Here is a 17,697-nt window from a genome sequence, read left to right on the forward strand (position 1 = left end):
CATTTCCTGTTTATGTATTTTTAAAACACTGCAGAACCCCCCCCCCCCCCCCAGTCCACAAAACCCACAGTGTCAACAAGAAAAAGGGGTTTGTGTGGAATTAGAAGGGCCATAAATAACCTGTCAGAGTTCAGCCTGAGTTTTACACAGTGGTAAATGAAAACTGCAACATTTCCCATGGTGGCTGTGGAATTTGACTCAAAATGACGAGGGGTTTTTTGATTGAAAAAAAAGCATAAAGTCATTGCAGTTTCTGTTGTTTGAGGCTGTTTCTAGGATTTAGCTCACCTTGGGCTCATGGCCTGTGGCCTGCGCTTTGAGCTCATCCGGTATCTTGTCATCCCTCCCTCTTGAACACTTTTCCTTGCAGTGAATGAATCAGAATGGTTTGGGTTGGGAGGGACCTTAAAGCTCATCCAGTTCTCCCCCCTGCCATGGGCAGGGACAACTTCCACTATCCCAGGTTGCTCCAAGCCCTGTCCAGCCTGGCCTTGGACACTTCCAGGGATGCAGGGGCAGCCACAGCTTCTCTGGGCAACCTGTTCCAGGGCCTCCCCAAACTCACAGGGAAGATTTTCTTCCTCACATCTAACCCAAACCTGAGCTGTACCAGTTTAAAAGTTTCTGCCCATATAAAAATCTCTCTCTCATTTTTATGAGCCCTGTCCATGTGCCACGATGCTCCGGCCCAGCCCAGGGCTGATCCCTGTGGGCTGGAGCTGAATCTCTTAGTTTGCAAACCCCAGAGGCGCCGGTGCTGCTCTCGGGGAAGTGTTGCAACCTCTCCCCTGTGCTCTGCATGCTCACAGCTGCTGAAGCAGAAAAGAGCAGCTATTCTGGGGCAAATCAAAGTTTATAAAAAGAATCAGCACATGCGCAGGATCTCAGAAATCAAACCAAAACAACATGGTGGAAAAGAAAAAGAAAGGAGAGGGAGGGAAAGAAGGAGAAGATGGAGAAGAAGAAGGAGAAGGAGAAGAAGAAAAAAAGAATTAAAAAAATTAGAGAAAAATAAAAAATTTAAAGAAAAAGAAAAAGAAAAAAGAAAAATTAAAAGATAAAGAAAAAGAAAAAAAAAGAAAAATTTAAAGAAAAATTTATAGAAAAATTTAAAGAAAAAGAAAAAAACAAAAATTTAAAGAAAAAAATTAAAGAAAAATAAAAATTTAAAGAAAAAAGAAAAAGATAAAAGAAAAAGAAAAAGAAAAAGAAAAACAAAAAGAAAAAGAAAAAGAAAAAGAAAAAGAAAAAGAAAAAGAAAAAGAAAAAGAAAAAGAAAAAGAAAAAGAAAAAGAAAAAGAAAAAGAAAAAGAAAAAGAAAAAGAAAAAGAAAAAAAAAAAAGAATTTGAACTGTGCTGCAGGAAGGCTTCAGCTTCTTTTCAGCCTAATTAATGCACTGAGACCGATGGACAGCCTATTATTAGCATTTTTCAAAACAGCCTGTCAAGCCACTGTCTTTGGGTGACCTTTTCAAATAATGCCACCAGCAAGAGAGCCAGACTGGCCCTTTGTCACAGCAAGATAACCGTGTCTCTGGGGTGACTTGGGGTTTGTGTCTGTGCAAGGCTGGCTGCTGCTCCGATGGCAATTTGTTAGGGAGGAGAAAGGGTCAGCATGGGAGGAAAGGCAGCTTTGGAAAGCAGAGCCCTGAGCAGCTCCCTTCAGGCTTTTGAGAAGGAAATCGGAGATTCATGAGAGGTTCCAGCAGAGCCTCTCTCCCAGGATGGGAAAAGGATGATCAGTCACAAGGGAGAATGCTTTGAAGTCTGAAAATAGCTGGCACGGTTGGGGGCTTCCCCTTGAGGCAGCTCGAATTAGCAATGCGCCCAAACTCTGTCTGCCTCCTTGAGAAAGTTGTTATCACACATCTGCTCAGACATGAAAGGGTTTGGGGCATGAGGTGTCCACAACCAGCCTGCCATCCACACACACACCCTCCTGGTCCTATTGAAAGGGAAATAATGCAGTGATCACACTCAGAAAAATAGGAGCAAGTGTGTAAATGTCTTCAAGCCCAGAGTGGCTGTGTACTCCAGAAAATGAAAGTGGAGTTTTGATCTCGAAGCGACTGACATAAGTGAAAATAAATTAAATTAAAAAGAGAGAATGCAGCAAGGACAAAAAGGGTTTGTATGCTGAACAAATACTTTATCACCTCTTATCCCACAACAGGAACACTGAAATGAGCCAGAAGAAAAGTTCTCTCTGCCCGAGCTAGCAGGAATTGCCATCTCATGATGAAAGGGGCTCTTCCTGTCCCTGAGTCCATCACCCCATGAGAAACACATGGATTACACTGCCTTGGATCAGTTTGATCCACTCAGGCCATGAGAGGCTCGTTGGGGCTGTGAGGAGCTCTCAGATAAAGCTGCCAGCCCCAGGACTTTGACTGGGAGCCAAACACATCCTGGCTCAGAGCTGCTGTCAGCAAAGTCTGATACCAGCAGGGTTTGCAGAGGCTCAGTGCCAGTTTGGTGGCTCAACAAGAATGATTCAACCAGTCCTCCCACTGCTGGCTTGTCCTGAATGGAAGGTCTTTGCAACCACCTCATGGTCACAAAGCAGAGCTGAGACTGTGCCAGGGTGTTCCAGAGGATCATCCATTGGTTTAGGGCCATTTTGGGATGGTCATGGTGTGAGTGACAACTTGCAGGACACATTGGCCAGCTGGGTGCACTGAGTTATAACTTACTGCTGGTGGGAATGAGCTCAGCTTTCTGTTTCAGCCTGGCATGGGCTGGTTGGAATCGCTGAATCCTAAACTTGGAGAAGATCTTTAAAGTCGTCAAGTCCAACCATTTAACCCAGCACTGCCAAGGCAACCCCAAAGCAGGGCTGAGACTGTGCCAGGGTGTCCCAGAGGATCATCCATTGGTTTAGGGCCATTTTGGGATGATCATGGTGTGAGTGACAACTTGCAGGACACGTTGGCCAGCTGGGTGCACTGAGTTATGCCTTACTGCTGGTGGGAATGAGCTCAGCTTTCTGTTTCAGCCTGGCATGGGCTGGTTGGAATCGCTGAATCCTAAACTGGGAAAAGATCTCTAAAGTCATCAAGTCCAACCATTTAACCCAGCACTGCCAAGGCAACCCCTAAACCATGTCCCCAAGTGCCACATTCCTGTGGCTTTTAAATCGCTCCAGGGATGGTGATTCCATTGTCTAGGCAGCCTGATCTGAAGATTGGTAACACTTTTTGTGATTTTTTTTTCCTAATATCCAATTTAACCCTCCCCTGGTGCAACTTTAAGCCGTCTCCTCTTGTCCTTTCACTTTTTACCAGGGAGAAGAGCCCAACCCCTACCTGGCTACAATTTGTTTTCAGGGAGTTGTGCAGAGCCAGAAGGTCCCCATGAGCCTCCTTTTCTCCACGCTGAGCCCCCCCAGCTCCCTCAGCCTCTTCTCCTCAGATGTGCTCCAGATCCAGGCAAACACTTTTGATTGGAATTTTTTTAATTTCTCACTGAAAACACAGCCCTTTTTTCAGCAGAAACAACCCTTCCTTCTCCCACTTCAGCTCAAACTCACATTTCTGACAGCATTCCTTTCAAGGTCAAAACCACATTCAAGTAACTACAATAAAAACAACCAAGAATTTCAGCATTAACTTTGAGATGCCACAGAAGACCTCAAGTTCCAGAGCATGCTAAACTTCCACACCCTGAAACTCAGTCCTGTTCATATTTTGGTCAGCAAGAAGCAAGTGAAGAGGTGGAAGAAGTGGTGGCTCCTCACCAGAAGAAATGACCTTGCAGAGACTTCAACTCCTCATGATGTTCCAGGTTATTAAAATGCTTGAGGATGAGCACCCAAACCCACCAGCTCTTTCCATCAGTAGGATTTAAATCCAGCTGTGAGCAGCTGGCAGGGCAAGGGCAGGGGTTATTCTACCTATTTTTTGTGTCTTATCCATCCAATGCAAGCAAACAGCAGCTCTACCATGGGACTCTTGGGTTTGGGGCCCACCATGAGCCAGGACTTTGCAGTGCTGGGGCCTTTGGGGGTTCAGAATTAAAATTTTGACTCCACAGAGACTTAAAACCAGCCTTAAAAACTTTGTGGTTGCTCAGGGAATGGTGTTAAAATGTTTGGGAGACTCACACCATGGGAGAATCACCCGAAGTGAAAAAAGGATTGGTGATGCCACATCCATATTGAATCCAGAATTCTGCACCCCTTGCCTGCCTTTGTGTTATTTCCATGAGGATAAATAATGTCAAGAGGAATTAGGTTTTTGTTAAAAATTGACAAATTGTGATTTCTGAGACAGAGGTGTGAAAGCTGGAAAGTGTGAGACAATTTCAACAACTCCAGATCAGAAAAAAAAAAAACCAAAGAAAAATAATTCAAAATGCAAGGAGAGCAAAAACAAAAAATCCACAAAAAATAAAAAAAAAAAACAACAGGAAAATAAAGGGTTGATTTTACATTATGTGCCACACTTTCATAGCCAATAATTTTCCCTGATTGAATTTAAAGTGCTCCCACAGGATTTAATTCATCTTTCTGAATTTATTTTTTTATATTATGTGATTGCCTGGATTTTGTGCTTTCTCTTGTGATTCACTTGAATTGCTTTCACTTAGGAGAAGATCTCTGGTATCTCAAATATCTTGCTTAGTTTTTATCAGCCTGTTTTGCCACACGGGGCACAGTCAGATGTACCATCATTTCAGGAAACTCAGACACTGGCAGAGAAAAATAGGAAGTTTTCCAGACTATCAGTGTGAATATTTCTCCAGAACTGGAACTGAATCTAATGAACTAAATTAGTTTTGAGAGCTGAAAATGGCTAATATTGTACTTAATCCATTTTTTAGCATCTTTCAACTTCTGCCTTTGGGCATGAAGGAGAAGTAAAATCCGCCTCCTTGATCACAATTTCTGCTCTGACTCTGACCAGAGTGGAAAAAACCTTGTGATAAAAATCCTGTGATAAAAACCCTGTGAAAAAAACTCTGTGATAAAAATTCTGTGACAAACTGTCGGTCCCTGCTCAGCTGGGGAGGGGGGAGAGCACGGCCACTTGGAAATGTGCCATGAAAACCATTCTGCAAAAGAAAACATAGTTTCTGGAAAAATGGCCTTTCCATGAAAACACACCCCAGATCACGTGGTTGAAGGTATTCACCTCCCACAAATTTGATCTCCATAACAAAAGCTAAATTTGAAGAATATTTTGATGTTGCAGGAGTTCCTGTGCTTGGCCCATGGTGGGGACCCTCCATAAGACCTAAGAAAACCTAACACTGTCATTCCACCCATCCCATTTATTCATCATCCCCCTTTTCTCTTCCCTCACACCATCTCCCCCAATCCTACCCTTTCATCCACGTGAAGAACTTTCCTGTGTTGCTAACTGCCCTCTTCCAAGCTTCCTCCATTTCACCCCCTCTTCTAATTATCTCTCTCTGTGTCCTTAATCTGCAGAATTCCTCTGACAAAAATGCACATGAGCTGCTGCTGGAGGCTGGGCAGAGGGAGCTGAGGGCTCCCTGCTAAAAGGCAATAATCTCCAAACACCATCTGTGACCCACAGATAATTGCAGAGGTGGATGAAGCCGACAGCCCATCTCCAGGCAGGGGCTCTGTGTATCCTTATTTTATCCTCTTCCCTTTCTTCTCCTTCTCTTTGTAGCCTCTCTGGGCTCTCTGATGCCTGCTATTTCCTCTGAAATTTTCAGCTGGCTGGATAAAGCATCCATGGCTTGTCACACTGCAGACAGGGCAGAGAAATCTCACACAGCTCCAGGCTCAGATCTCCCTTTGCTCCAGCAATCATGGAATCACAGGATTGGAGGAGACCTTAAAGATCACCTGCTTCCAAAGGAGAGGGAGTGCTTTTCCCTCTGGATTTCTTTGATGAGCAAGGGGAAAATTGGAAGCTGCAAGGACTTGGTGACGTAAACTGAGTTTTGTGAACCACTCTGATAAACTCCCTGCCTGGCACGGCTGCAAATACAGAAACCACACGCCTGTGACGTGATGGCTCGTCCTCAAACCCTGACATTTGGGGACCACCACCCTGCAAAACCTCACGGGGAGGCAAAGAAAACAGAGCCTTACCTTGTGCAGAGGCTTGGTGTAGATGAGGGCTGTTGATAACTTGTCTCCCCTGTGATAGAAATAGAAAGGAAAAAGGAGATATTTATCACTTTGCTGTGTTTCAGGAAGAACTGATTTCAGCTTCACACACGAGTGGGAGTCTGGTCCAGAGACCACTGCAGCCCCTGTGCCTGGCTCCACAGCTGTGATGGCTTTAGCACATTTTGCCATGAGGTGTTCACAGCTGTCTTCACAGAAAAGCTGCAATAAGCCTTGGCTTCCCTCTGAGTTAAAGCAGAAATCTGCTGCCCCCTCATTTGGAGCCTGCTCCATCCAACCCCTGTCCACTGATGCCAGATTTAGCATCAGTGAGCGGTGAGAGATGAATGGTCCAATTGAGAAATGGCAATTGCAGAGTTGTTTGAAGCAGAAAACCAGAGATATTGTCTGCCATAATTGTCCCAAGGATCATGGGTGTATGATATCCTTTGCTCAAGATTACATTAAAAAAAACAGAGGCAGTGACTGCAACAGCTAATTAATCAGAGAACTGTAGAAATCATAGAATATTTGATGGTTCTTGTGGATATCCACTCAGGATATTCTATGATCCAATGATTCCATCATTCCTGAGATGGAAGGGGCCCACAAGGATCATTGATCCAGCACCCCAACCATCCCACCCTGTGCCTTGGAACGTTGTCCAAATGCTCCTGGAGCTCTGGCAGCCTTGGAGATTCCCTGGGGAGCCTGTTCAGTGCTCAGCGCTCAGCACCTTCTGGGGAAGAACCTTTTCCCAATATCCAAATTGGGAAAAATTCCCAATTTGGGAATTAGTCCCAAATCCCAATTGCGACTAAATTTCCTCTGACACAGCTCCAGCTGTTCCCTTAGGTCCTGTCACTGGCCACAGGGAGCAGAGGTTGCATCTGCCCCTCCACTGTCCCTCAGGAGAAAATTGCAGACTGTGAAATTAAATAGCAACAAGTCACTGCAGCTCATCTGGGCGCAATTTTAAAATGCTTATTTTGCTCCTGGTTTGGTTTGGCCCTGCTGCTGGAACTGGCAAATTGTCCATAGATCGTTCCAAGTGAGCTGGGATGGAACCACCTTGTTTTGGGGATAACAGTTTGAAACTGGCCTTCACCCACCTCACAGTGCCTGTGGTGGGTGTTTGACCACACTGGGTATTTTTATACACGTGCAAAAGTGGTGAAATACAGACAACAGAACTAAAAACACCTCGTGTTTTCTGCCTGCACCATCCTTTCACCCCAGCTCAGCAGCAGTGTGGGGTGGGAGAGCTGCTCATCTGCTGCCATTTCTCATTTAAGTGGAAGAAATTTGGATTTCCCCTGACATGTGAGAGCTAAGTGCCTGTGGCAAAAAATAACGAATGGCAGAAGGTGGCCAGTGATACTGTATTTATACTGATAGTGGCTCCTCTCCAGTGAGCTGGAGAGAACGAAATTTAGGAAAATAACATCTTCTTGGTCAATCTGACATCTGCTGTCATGAAAACTGGACTGAATAGCCGTGGGAGAACTCAGAAATGAAAGTAAAGGAGTGAAAAACATCTCCAGCTGTCATAAAAAGCAACGATTTGCAATTCCTCCCCTCTCCCAGGGCTCGACATGGTCTTCACATGAGAGCTGCACCTCGAGTTTCTCTTGTGCTGGCTGCAGTGCTGGCAGGGGCAAGGAAAGACAAAAGAGCTTCATGTCCTTTGGACAGCAATGGAGGCGAAGTGACTTACAAAGTTTAAACAAGTTTGCCATTTGAGGTCTCCTAAATCCTTCCCCAGTTCCTTCCTGCTCTGTGTCCACGCCAGCAGAGGCTGAGGGAAGGCAAAGGGAGCAGCAGATGCCCAGGATTTCTGATTTTCAGCTCACCCCAACACAGACTGGCTGCAGACCCTCCTCACTGAACCCGCTGAGGACTCACAGTGGTGAAGTTTCCATTGTGGTTTGCAACTTTGAATCTTAGCCTGAATCTGACCCATCTTGCAAGTCAGCAACATCAGCTTGGGTTTCAAAGTGCTGATGAGAAGATATTTCAATACACAGTATTTTAGGGGTTTGAAATATACAGGGGTTCCTCAGAGCCCTTCCCACCCCTGTCCAAAAGGGATCAGCTGGGAGGACCAGGTTTCCCAGAGAAGCTGTGGCTGATCCATCCTTGGAAGTGTCCAAGGCCAGGTTGGACAGGGCTTGGAGCAACCTCGGATAGTAGAAGGTGTCTCTGCCCATGGCAGGGTGTAGAACTGGATGGGCTTTCAGGTTCTTTCTAACCCAAATAATTCTGTGATTCTAAATGTTGCCTGCATCACCCCAGATCCCAACTGAGCTGCGGTGGGATCCCAAAAGGACACAAAACTGCAGGCTTACCTTGGGTGGGGCAGGAGGGGGTTTTCCCTTGGTTTTTGGGTTGCCTCCAGAAGTGTGTTTCTCACTGGGCATCAGCTGATTTTTGCTGCCAAACAGCCCCATCCTGGAAGGAAGAGCAGAAATTGGTTTTAATGGGACTGCTTTTGGGGAAAGATGCAGGCACTGAGGGACAAAGTCTGTGCATGAAGAACAAGCAGGAGAAGATCAGAATGCAGGACGATGGGACAGTGAAGAGAGGAGTTGAAAACCATCCTGCCTACAGTCCTCTGCTACCTTGGAACCTTGTCAACCCCATGGTTTCTGTTCCCACATGACTCTGGTGTTTCACACTTTGCAAATGAGATTCAAACAGACACTACAAGTCACCAGAAACACAAGAAAAAGAGGCTCAAATGACTGCTTTGGATATGTCCCCTCTCCAACTCAGAGATCCCCATCTGATATCAACCTTGCTCCAGACCTGGGTGATGCTGGAGGGATGAAGATGGATTTATCAACAGCCCTGTGCTGAGCTGTTCAGCTGTGCCAGGGCCTCAGGAGGGTCACACAGTCCCTGGCCCGAGAAAGAGTCACCTCAGGCAGCTCAGGGCTTTCTGCAGCTCCTGTCCCTCCCACGCAGCAGGGCCAGCGCGCGGATGTGGCCGCGCCGTGCACGGAGCCAGCCCTGCTGCTCCTCACGTTTCAGCAGCTCAGGCTCACACTTGGTTTGTCCAGGAAGACACAGGACCTCTCTGGCCCTTTGGAATACTGCAAGAAGTTCAAGGAATGTGGTGCAGCCTGCATCCATCCTGCCTGTAAAGACAAGCCGAGGGCTGGTCTCATCCATCTGCAGTACTCTGGTACTTCTTGATGTGCTCTGGGTCCTCACAAGGTGTGACTCTCCCAGAAATCATGGATTAGGTTTCCCTACACCCTATGGATGTCCCAGACCTCCTGGGCACCTCAAGGATCACTAGACACAAATGAGTCAAACCATTTCTATGGATCATCATCTGGTCTGCATTAAGGTTTCCAAACTTGGGCTTGAGGACTGTTTGACTTTCATCCTAGAAATGTAATTTCAGCTCCAGTCTGGAATTCAAGGATAATAATGGGTCTGGGTAGCCAAAATGGCCAAACTCTTCTTGGAGCCTCAAAAATGATGGAGCAGATGAAGCCAGCATTGCTGAAGTGCAACATCCAGCGCCAAAGTCTGCCCCACTCCTGCCTTGAACCAAAGGCTCTGGAAGGCATGGGCTACATGCCCAAAACCCTCCAAAAATTAAACCCTGAATACTCTTAGCTGTGCAGAGACACAGTGACTCCTATTCCTGCCAAAATACCTCAAGATCTGCCATGATCATGGAGGATCAGGGACCTCAGGTCCAGGGACACCCCCAAATGTCAGTCTGGCACTGTCTTTTGGTAGTCAGATTCCAACCAGTGTGTTCAGAAAAGCTCCCAGCCAGCCAGACTCGAAGGGAAAGATATTCCAGTAAAAGCAACTTTTTCTTTTGCTTTCTAGCACAGATCTAATATTTCAAAATCTGGGACTCTAAAATGAGGTTTCTAATGGAGCCACCACAATATTATAATTTTTAAATATCTTCTCCCTTCTGCTTTATTTTTATTTTATTATTACTGATAAGGTGTGCAAAATAGAAGTAATTGGTGAAATATTTCAGGATAGCCTGATACACACTTCCGCCCCCATCAAAAGTTTTTCATCTCTGAGATTTCCTTTGACCTGGGTTTACAGATGGCCCATCCATCTGTCCCCAGGCCTCAGCTCCGCTCCAGGCACTGACAGCACAGTTGGAGGGGGAGTTTCACCTATTAAATCAACCAGAGCAGTTCCTGCAGCAATTTCATTTTCATTTAGCAGCCTCCAGGTTGTACCCAGAGCTTGCTCTGCTTAGCAGATCTGGTGGTGCAATGGCACATGATTTATTAGGGGAACTTTTCCTGCTTTTCCACTCTCAACTTTGTGCCAGGATTTCAGATTCTGGATCATGGGGGTTTTTGCCACGAGAGTAGCTTGAATTTTCTTTTTCTTGGTTTTCTTTTTTTTTTCTTGCAGCAGCAGGAAAGAGCAAAGTATGATTTAAAGTCAAGGCTGGATGATGGACAAGTTTCAGCTATCACTCATTACCAACTGTGAAAGACAGAAAATCCACCTACATGTTTGGCATGGATTTGTTATCCTTGTTACAGTCTCACTGGAAAATCCTGAGGTCTCTGATATACTCTCCAAAATGAGGGATAATTCATGCAGCTGCCATATTTTTGGCAGATTTAGGGAATGTGAGATGCAGCACGAGTCAGCAATTCTCTTTGGCTGCCAGTTGTGTCACAAGGATGATCTTATGGGAGGGTTGACAGACCATCTACAGGATCATGGATGCTGCTTTTGGGGTTTTCAGTTGCTCTCAATGCGTGATGGCAACGAAAGATATTTTGGCCATCAAATAGATCCTCCCACACACATCCTCCCTCTCCCCTTCCGCCCTGTGTCAGGCAATGTGATTTGTCCAATCATAGGAACACCAGGTGCTCACATAACTAATGGAACACATAAAAAATAAATTATTATTATTATTATTATTATTATTATTATTATTATTATTATTATTATTATTATTATATGGTTGTGGGCCAGCAAAAGGATATAAAATGCTGTTGGAGATTGGACCCTCTGGACCAACTGATCTTCCAAGAGGCAAGGGAGCTTCTGGATGGGTCTTCACCCTGGCAGGGACACCTGCAGGACGTCCAGCCCAAAGATGGGGAACTTTTGGGTGGATGAGTAAAAGCTCTCAGTTCTGGTCAAATACAGTGATAAATCCTAAAGTAGCTCTATAGGTGCTTTGCAATTGTGAATTCTGCAGGGCCAAAGACTGAAAATCTGTACATTTCCAGCTGAACTTGCTTAGATTGTGATGCTTTAGTCGCAGTCTGTTGGCCAAATCTGAGACAAAGTGGAGTGAGCCACAGTTAGATTTCTTTGGGCAGTTTAGAAAGCGAGGCGGTCTCATGGCTCAACAGGAGAAACTACCTGGTGACACTATAACTACTGCAATAGATCATGGAGCTATTATTTAGATATTCATTGACAATATTTATTGTATTATCTATAAATCTAATCATAATCACACCATCATCGTGTCCTACTTCTCCCCCTGGGCCAAGAATCTTCTTTTTACTTCTCTGGTACCCAGTGGTGGCTCTGGTGGGGCAGAATGGGAAAGGCCTGGAGGAACATCAACTCAGCAAGTCCAACCAGGGGCTTGGAGCCATCCCAGCTCCTCTGGCAGGGTTTGAGAGGAGTGGGGACCACCTGTGCACCCCCATGGGGACATTGCAGCCCTTTCTGCACCCTGCAGAGACTGGAAACACCTCTCTGCAGCCTTGCACAGGCTCAGCTCCGTTCCCATGCACGTGTCGGAGACACAGCCCTGCAAAAGCAGCTCAGAGAGGGGAACAACAGAGCCCACCTCAAGTCAAGCCTCCCACGAAGGTCACTCACTCCCACCCACACACAGGAGGGGTTTGAACAGCTCTGGGGATTCACAGTCCCTACAAAATCCACCAGTCCTGCTCTCCCAGTTGCCTCCAACACCTTCGGCAGCCAACGCCACCATCCTTTGGGCCAGCAGGTGTTTTACAAAACCCAAAATAGTCCTGCAGGCAAATGTTGCTGGATACAGAAAGCTGCTGGTTCCCATTTCACAGCGGGTGGAACCTTGGATTGGTAAAAAGTAATTTTGTTTTCAAAAATAAAGGCAGCTGAGTTGAGTGAGTGTCATGACAATATGTTTCACATCTGATTAATGCTCTAAAAAATTATCTTTGCAAGAAAAAACAAATGAGACAAGCCACATAGTTTCCCACCCTGTTTTTACTTTTTTTTTCCAGCGGAAAGCAGTGCTGGGGAGAGCACAATAAGTAAGAAAATCATAGAAATTTCCTTTTGTGAATTTATATTATTTCTCATCTAAAAATGTTGGGTTTATTTAATAAATAAGAGGGGGGAAACTTTTTTCTTCAAGCCTCCAAGACAAGTTCTTTTTAAAGCGACCAAAAATCAAAGCAGAACAAGCAGAACAAAAAAGTTTTAAGGCAACACAAAATTTTAAGGCAACACAAAGCTTTTTCCATATCGCTCTTCATCAGGGAATGGAGTGATAGGACAAGGAGTAACGGGTTTAAAGTGAAGGAGGGGAAATTTAGGTCTGATATATGGAAGAAATTCTTCCCTGTGAGGGTGGTGAGGCCCAGGCACAGGTTTCCCAAAGAAGCTGTGGCTGCCCCTGGATCCTTGGAAGTGTCCAAGGCCAGGTTGGACAGGGCTTGGAGCAACCTGGGATAGTGGAAAGTGTCCCTGCCCATGGCAGGGGGTGGAATGGGATGGTCTTTAAGGTCCCTTCCCACCCAAACCATTCCAGGATTTTATGATTCTATATGCACAAAAACATTTAGCAACAAACAGCTTCAGAAACAAAATCATGGAATTCTTGGAGTGGTCCTGTGCAGGTCCAGGAACTGGACTTGATGATCCTTATGGCCCCCTTACAACTCAGGATATTCTACAATTTTATGATTCCAGCTTAGCTGCTGCTAGGTCATGAGTAAAGAATATTAGATTTTCCTGGAAGAGCCAAGCTGAAGAAGCCAATAGCCACCAGGACAATGAGCTCTGTGGTGCAGCCAGCCCTGAATTTGTGGGACAGACATGCAGGTCACAGGAACACTGGCTGTATGAGCAGAACCTCTAAAACTGGGGTTCATGCTGGATGCCCACGTTGGGGAATAATAGAATGCAATTTTAGCAGCCTTCACAGACATAGTTGAGGTAGCATTTTGGCTACAGAATGAGGTGGGTGCAGGATCAAGTGTTTCTGCAGCAATGACTCAAAGGGAGTCAAAGGGAGATCATAAAACCACAGAATATCCTAAGTTGGAAGGAACCCACAAGGATCATCGATCCAGCTCCTGGCCCTATCCAAGACATTCCACCCTGTGCATCCCTGAGAGCATTGTCCAAACACTCCTGGAGCTCTGGCAGCCTTGGCCATTCCCTGGAGAGCTGTTCAGTACTTGACCACCCTCTGAGGGAAGAATTTTCCTTAATATCAAACCTAAACCTCCCTGGACCCACCTTCACACCATTGCCTCAGGTTCTGTCATTTCAAATCTTTGCCCATCTCATTTTTACAGTGAGCAGCCCTGCACCACCTACTGCCATTTGCTGCTTTCCTCTACCAGGGCAAAAGAGATCTAAAGTAATTTTTGATGAGAATCCAGCACCTTCTGCAAGAAGGATGTGGAGGACACTGACAGGCAGCCTTGGGATTGTGTGGGCAGGTATAGGAAAGGAAACAAGACCAAACTGAGCAGAAAAGCAGAAGTCTTGGCTCAGCATTTGCCTCAACCCGATGAAACTGCCATGGAAAAAGAGGTTAATACCCAAGTAAGCCAGCAGAGTTTCACTCTGAGGGCAGCTCCAAAAAAAAACCCCTAAGCCTACTGAAATCACAAAATGAGCCCCCTTTCCATCCAGGTTCTGTGGTGGGTGCAACAAAGTCTTTTAACAGTTCAGCAAGATCAGATATTTTAATTCATTTTAAAACTTACAAATGTCTATTTTTTAAAGAACACATTTTAAAAAGGAAATGGGTTCAAAAACCCTAAAAAAATTACTTTGAAAATGCAGATCTAGCCTATTATGAAGTGTTTTAAATGCTGGATTTCTCTTTACAAGTCCTCCCCTCTCCTGAAAGAATTGCTGAAATCAATTCACTTCAGATGCAATAATTTAAGTATTCCAGATTTGCATTTTTGCATCAGCGAGGAGCGAAAAAGTTCAGTAAAAAATATTTCCTCCAGTTCTCAGTGCATCACAGATGCATTCAACTCTCTTTCCTTTCAATAAAATAGCTCTTCAGAACATTTCCTGACCTGGCACTCTCACATTGCTTTGCAAGACACAAAATTGAAGAATTACTGAAGATCTTGATGGATCAGCTCCTTAAATAAGAAGGAAGATTTGCTACTGAAGCAGTTTTTGCCATGACCATTTTCTACTTCTGCTGGGTTTTGGTCAAGTCCTTTTTAGCTCATATTTTGAAATAATCTGCAGCTTCGTTGGAGGTAAGAAGGCAGCTCTGAACCAACGTGCTGTGCTATAAAGAGCACTGAAACCATGAGCAAGGTCTTTCTCAGAGGCAGAAGGTGGAGGCTACAGCCATCCTCTGTGATGTGGTGGCCAAAATCTGGCTGCCCCATCCCTGGAAGTGTTCAAGGCTGGGGTGGATGGCTCTTGGAGCAGCCTGGGGTAGTGGAAGGTATCCCTTCCCATGGCTTTAAGGTCCTTCCCAATCCAAACCAAACCATTCTGTGATTCCACGATTCCAGCACTGCACGAAGCCCCCATGAATAGCTGGAGAGCCCAGAGCAAGAAGCATCCTGGTTCTTGCTGGGGAGTGAAGCAGATGTGGGGTTTCCATGTTGCATCCTCACTGAAGAACTGGGAATATCCTACTGGCAGTGTTCAGACCCCATTCCAGCCCTAACCTTTGGTGGATGCCAGGTTGTATTTGTGCAGTGAGGACTCTGTCAAACACTCTGGTCCATGCCAAAGGTCCTTGAAGGGAAGGTGAAGAACCCCCAGGAGCAGCCGGGCTCTCCCGCTGAGGTGAGGTGCTGATGATGTTGGGGCTGATCCATCATAAAATCTCACACACCCAAAGAACCCCACAGCAGCTGTAGCTGCCTCCTTCTCATGGCCGCAGTCTCCTCCTTCCCCACTCCAGTGCATCCCATCTCCCTGGCTTGAATTCTGTCCAGGCCCCAGACTTGAGCGCAGCCAGTGTGGCCAAATTGCCTTGGAAATATCTGTTCCCTGGCAGCCCAGGGCAGATGAACAAATCCAGGAGCTTTGTGGTCCTGTGATTTATCCCTAAGTGAGGGGTACACATTTCAGGAAAGAGACTGAAGCCCACTGGCTTATTTTAGGATCTCCTGCTACAATCCAAGCCAGCTTTCCATTTCTATTACAATTTATATCTGCACAAAATCTACCATTTTTCTTAGGCCATGATTTGCAGGTGAACCTGGCCCAGGCAAGAGAAACAAGCAGAAAATCCATCTGTTCCAGGCCTTTCTGAAGAGCTGGGACAATCTCTGGGAGAAAGCTGTGTGAGGCTGGGGGGGCTGTGGGAGAGCACAGATTTCCAGAACCTTGAGCTTAAGCAGATGCAGAAAGTCTTTTGACAGGGAATTAAAAAAAAATAAAGAGAAGAAGATAATAAAAGCTTCTTGCTCATTCCAGAAGAAGAAAACAGCCTCCTGTTGCCAGAGTGGTCATTCTCTAATCAAAACATCTGTCTGGAGGAAAAATGGCTGCTTACATTTAGCTTTGCATCCCGCTGGAAGCCGATGGATGCTGGGATGGGCTGCAGGAGGCTGCGGGCCATGAAACAGAGCCAGGGATCAGGGTCTTGGAGAGGGGAAAAGCAGGAGGGCAGACTGCTTATCCCACCTCCCTTCATGCTTCCTTCATGAGCTCAGCCCAGGCAGCGAGGTGGGATGTCTGCTGGTAATGTCTCTGCAGGAATTAGGGGCAGTGGGATGCCCTGAAGTGGGCAAGGAGGAGGATGGGTCCAGGAGAATGAGGCACATCCCTCTGGGTACCTGCAGCCACTCTGGGGTTCTTCAGGTGGGGCAGATTTGATGACAAAACTGCACTGCCCAACAGCACTTCCTGCAGTGCCTGGGATTTCAACCCAAATTTCAACTCAAACCTCTCTCTGCCCAGTGTTAGTGTGGGCCAAATTGTGGATGGGTCCTGGGTGAGCAGGGGCACAGCAGAGAGAAATCCCCTCTGCAGGCCACCCCTATCTGACATCCAAGCCCTATGGAAGTGGGCACAGGCCTTGGTCCCTTGGCCAGAATCCCTGATGCTCCATTCCACAGCACTTGGAGGACACATCACAGGAATCTGTAGGGATGTGGGGAGGTCCTGGCCCTCCCAGCCCAGAGAGCATGAGGAGATGGATGGGCTCCACACCTTTGTGTGTGGCCACCCAAACTTCTGCCCTGGGAAAGGCCCTTTCTGGAGGCCCAGCATCCCAGAGGATGACTTTTCCTAGGAAGAGGAAAACATTTTATTGGGCCAGGAGGAGAAATGAACCTGGTGGCATGCTGGTGCTCAGGAATTCAGTTCCTCAGATCAGGTCTCAGAGGGAATGATGCTCCCTCTCACCACTCTCAGCAGAGGCAAAGGGCTTTAGGGAAGGATGTCCATCTCCAATTCCCCACCTGAACACCTCCAGCTGCATATCAGGAATAGTAATGGGATGCCAGAGCACTTCCCTACTCATCACAGCCGTGTCCAGCTTCTGTCAGCCTTCCCCACACATAAATCCTCTCTTCCCCTCCAGGCCCTGGGAGAATGAGGGGGATGGGAGTGCCAAGATATGCACACCTGGCACTTCTTTGTCCTCCCCTCTTTTGCAGCAGACCAAGGGAAAAACATCCCCGCAAACCATCCCTTGGTGCCGGATCCAGCAGCAGCTGGGAAGTGCCTCCATCATCTCTTTAACCCACAGACTGTGGGGAGAGAAAATAGGACAAGGAGGAACAGGAGGGTGGATGAAGACAGAGAAAAACCCTCAGGGGGACGTGGATGAGGGTGGGATGTTCCTGACTTGCCTGCTTCCCACGCTGCTGCTCCTGGGGACACGCTCCGAGGACGCGCGAGCCGCTGGCCGGACCCATGACAGATGCTCCATGGGGCTGAAGGCCCTTCCCAAATTTTTCTTTCGGAGGCCTCTGGTTTCCACCACATCCACACCATCCATGAGACCAACAGCTTTACACCCCCGGACCACAGGAGCAGCCTGGTTTTGCAAATGCTTTTAATGGGATTTCTTTTTTTAATCAGGTCTTTGTGTCAGAACTGACTCTTTTCTACCCCCCTAAGGATTCTTTGCTCTATTTTGCTTATAAAAATGATCACCTGGGAGGGGGTGGGAGTTGCACTTCCCAGACAACCTGGCCAATGAAAATAACAATGAGGAAGGCGAGAAACACAAAGCGAATCCAGACACAAACCCCAGCAAATGCCACAGGCTATTAACAGCTGTCATTAAAAGCAGTGAAAATGACTGTGAATGGATTGTACTTCCACTATGCAAACCACTAATTTTAGGAAAAAACCCAACAAACTGGCTTTGCAATGATCTTTCCTTTCTGTCGCTAAAAAAAGACCTTTTACTGGTGAAG

The 17,697-nt window shown here is 46.3% G+C and overlaps 1 protein-coding gene across 1 annotated transcript in view; it reads right to left on the reverse strand.

The window, feature by feature from the left end:
• BLK (BLK proto-oncogene, Src family tyrosine kinase) overlaps positions 1–17,204 on the reverse strand; it is a 36,441-nt gene extending 19,237 nt beyond the window's left edge. The window contains exons 1-3 of the mRNA XM_005424951.3: positions 17,125–17,204; positions 8,434–8,536; positions 6,068–6,116 (exon numbers count right to left, since the gene is read on the reverse strand). Coding sequence (XP_005425008.2) covers positions 6,068–6,116; positions 8,434–8,536; positions 17,125–17,204 — 232 coding nt within the window. The remainder of the gene's footprint in view (positions 1–6,067; positions 6,117–8,433; positions 8,537–17,124) is intronic.
• Positions 17,205–17,697: the final 493 nt, after the last annotated feature.

This window comes from Geospiza fortis, unplaced genomic scaffold, assembly GCF_000277835.1.
Source record: "Geospiza fortis unplaced genomic scaffold, GeoFor_1.0 scaffold106, whole genome shotgun sequence".
Taxonomy (NCBI): domain Eukaryota; kingdom Metazoa; phylum Chordata; class Aves; order Passeriformes; family Thraupidae; genus Geospiza; species Geospiza fortis.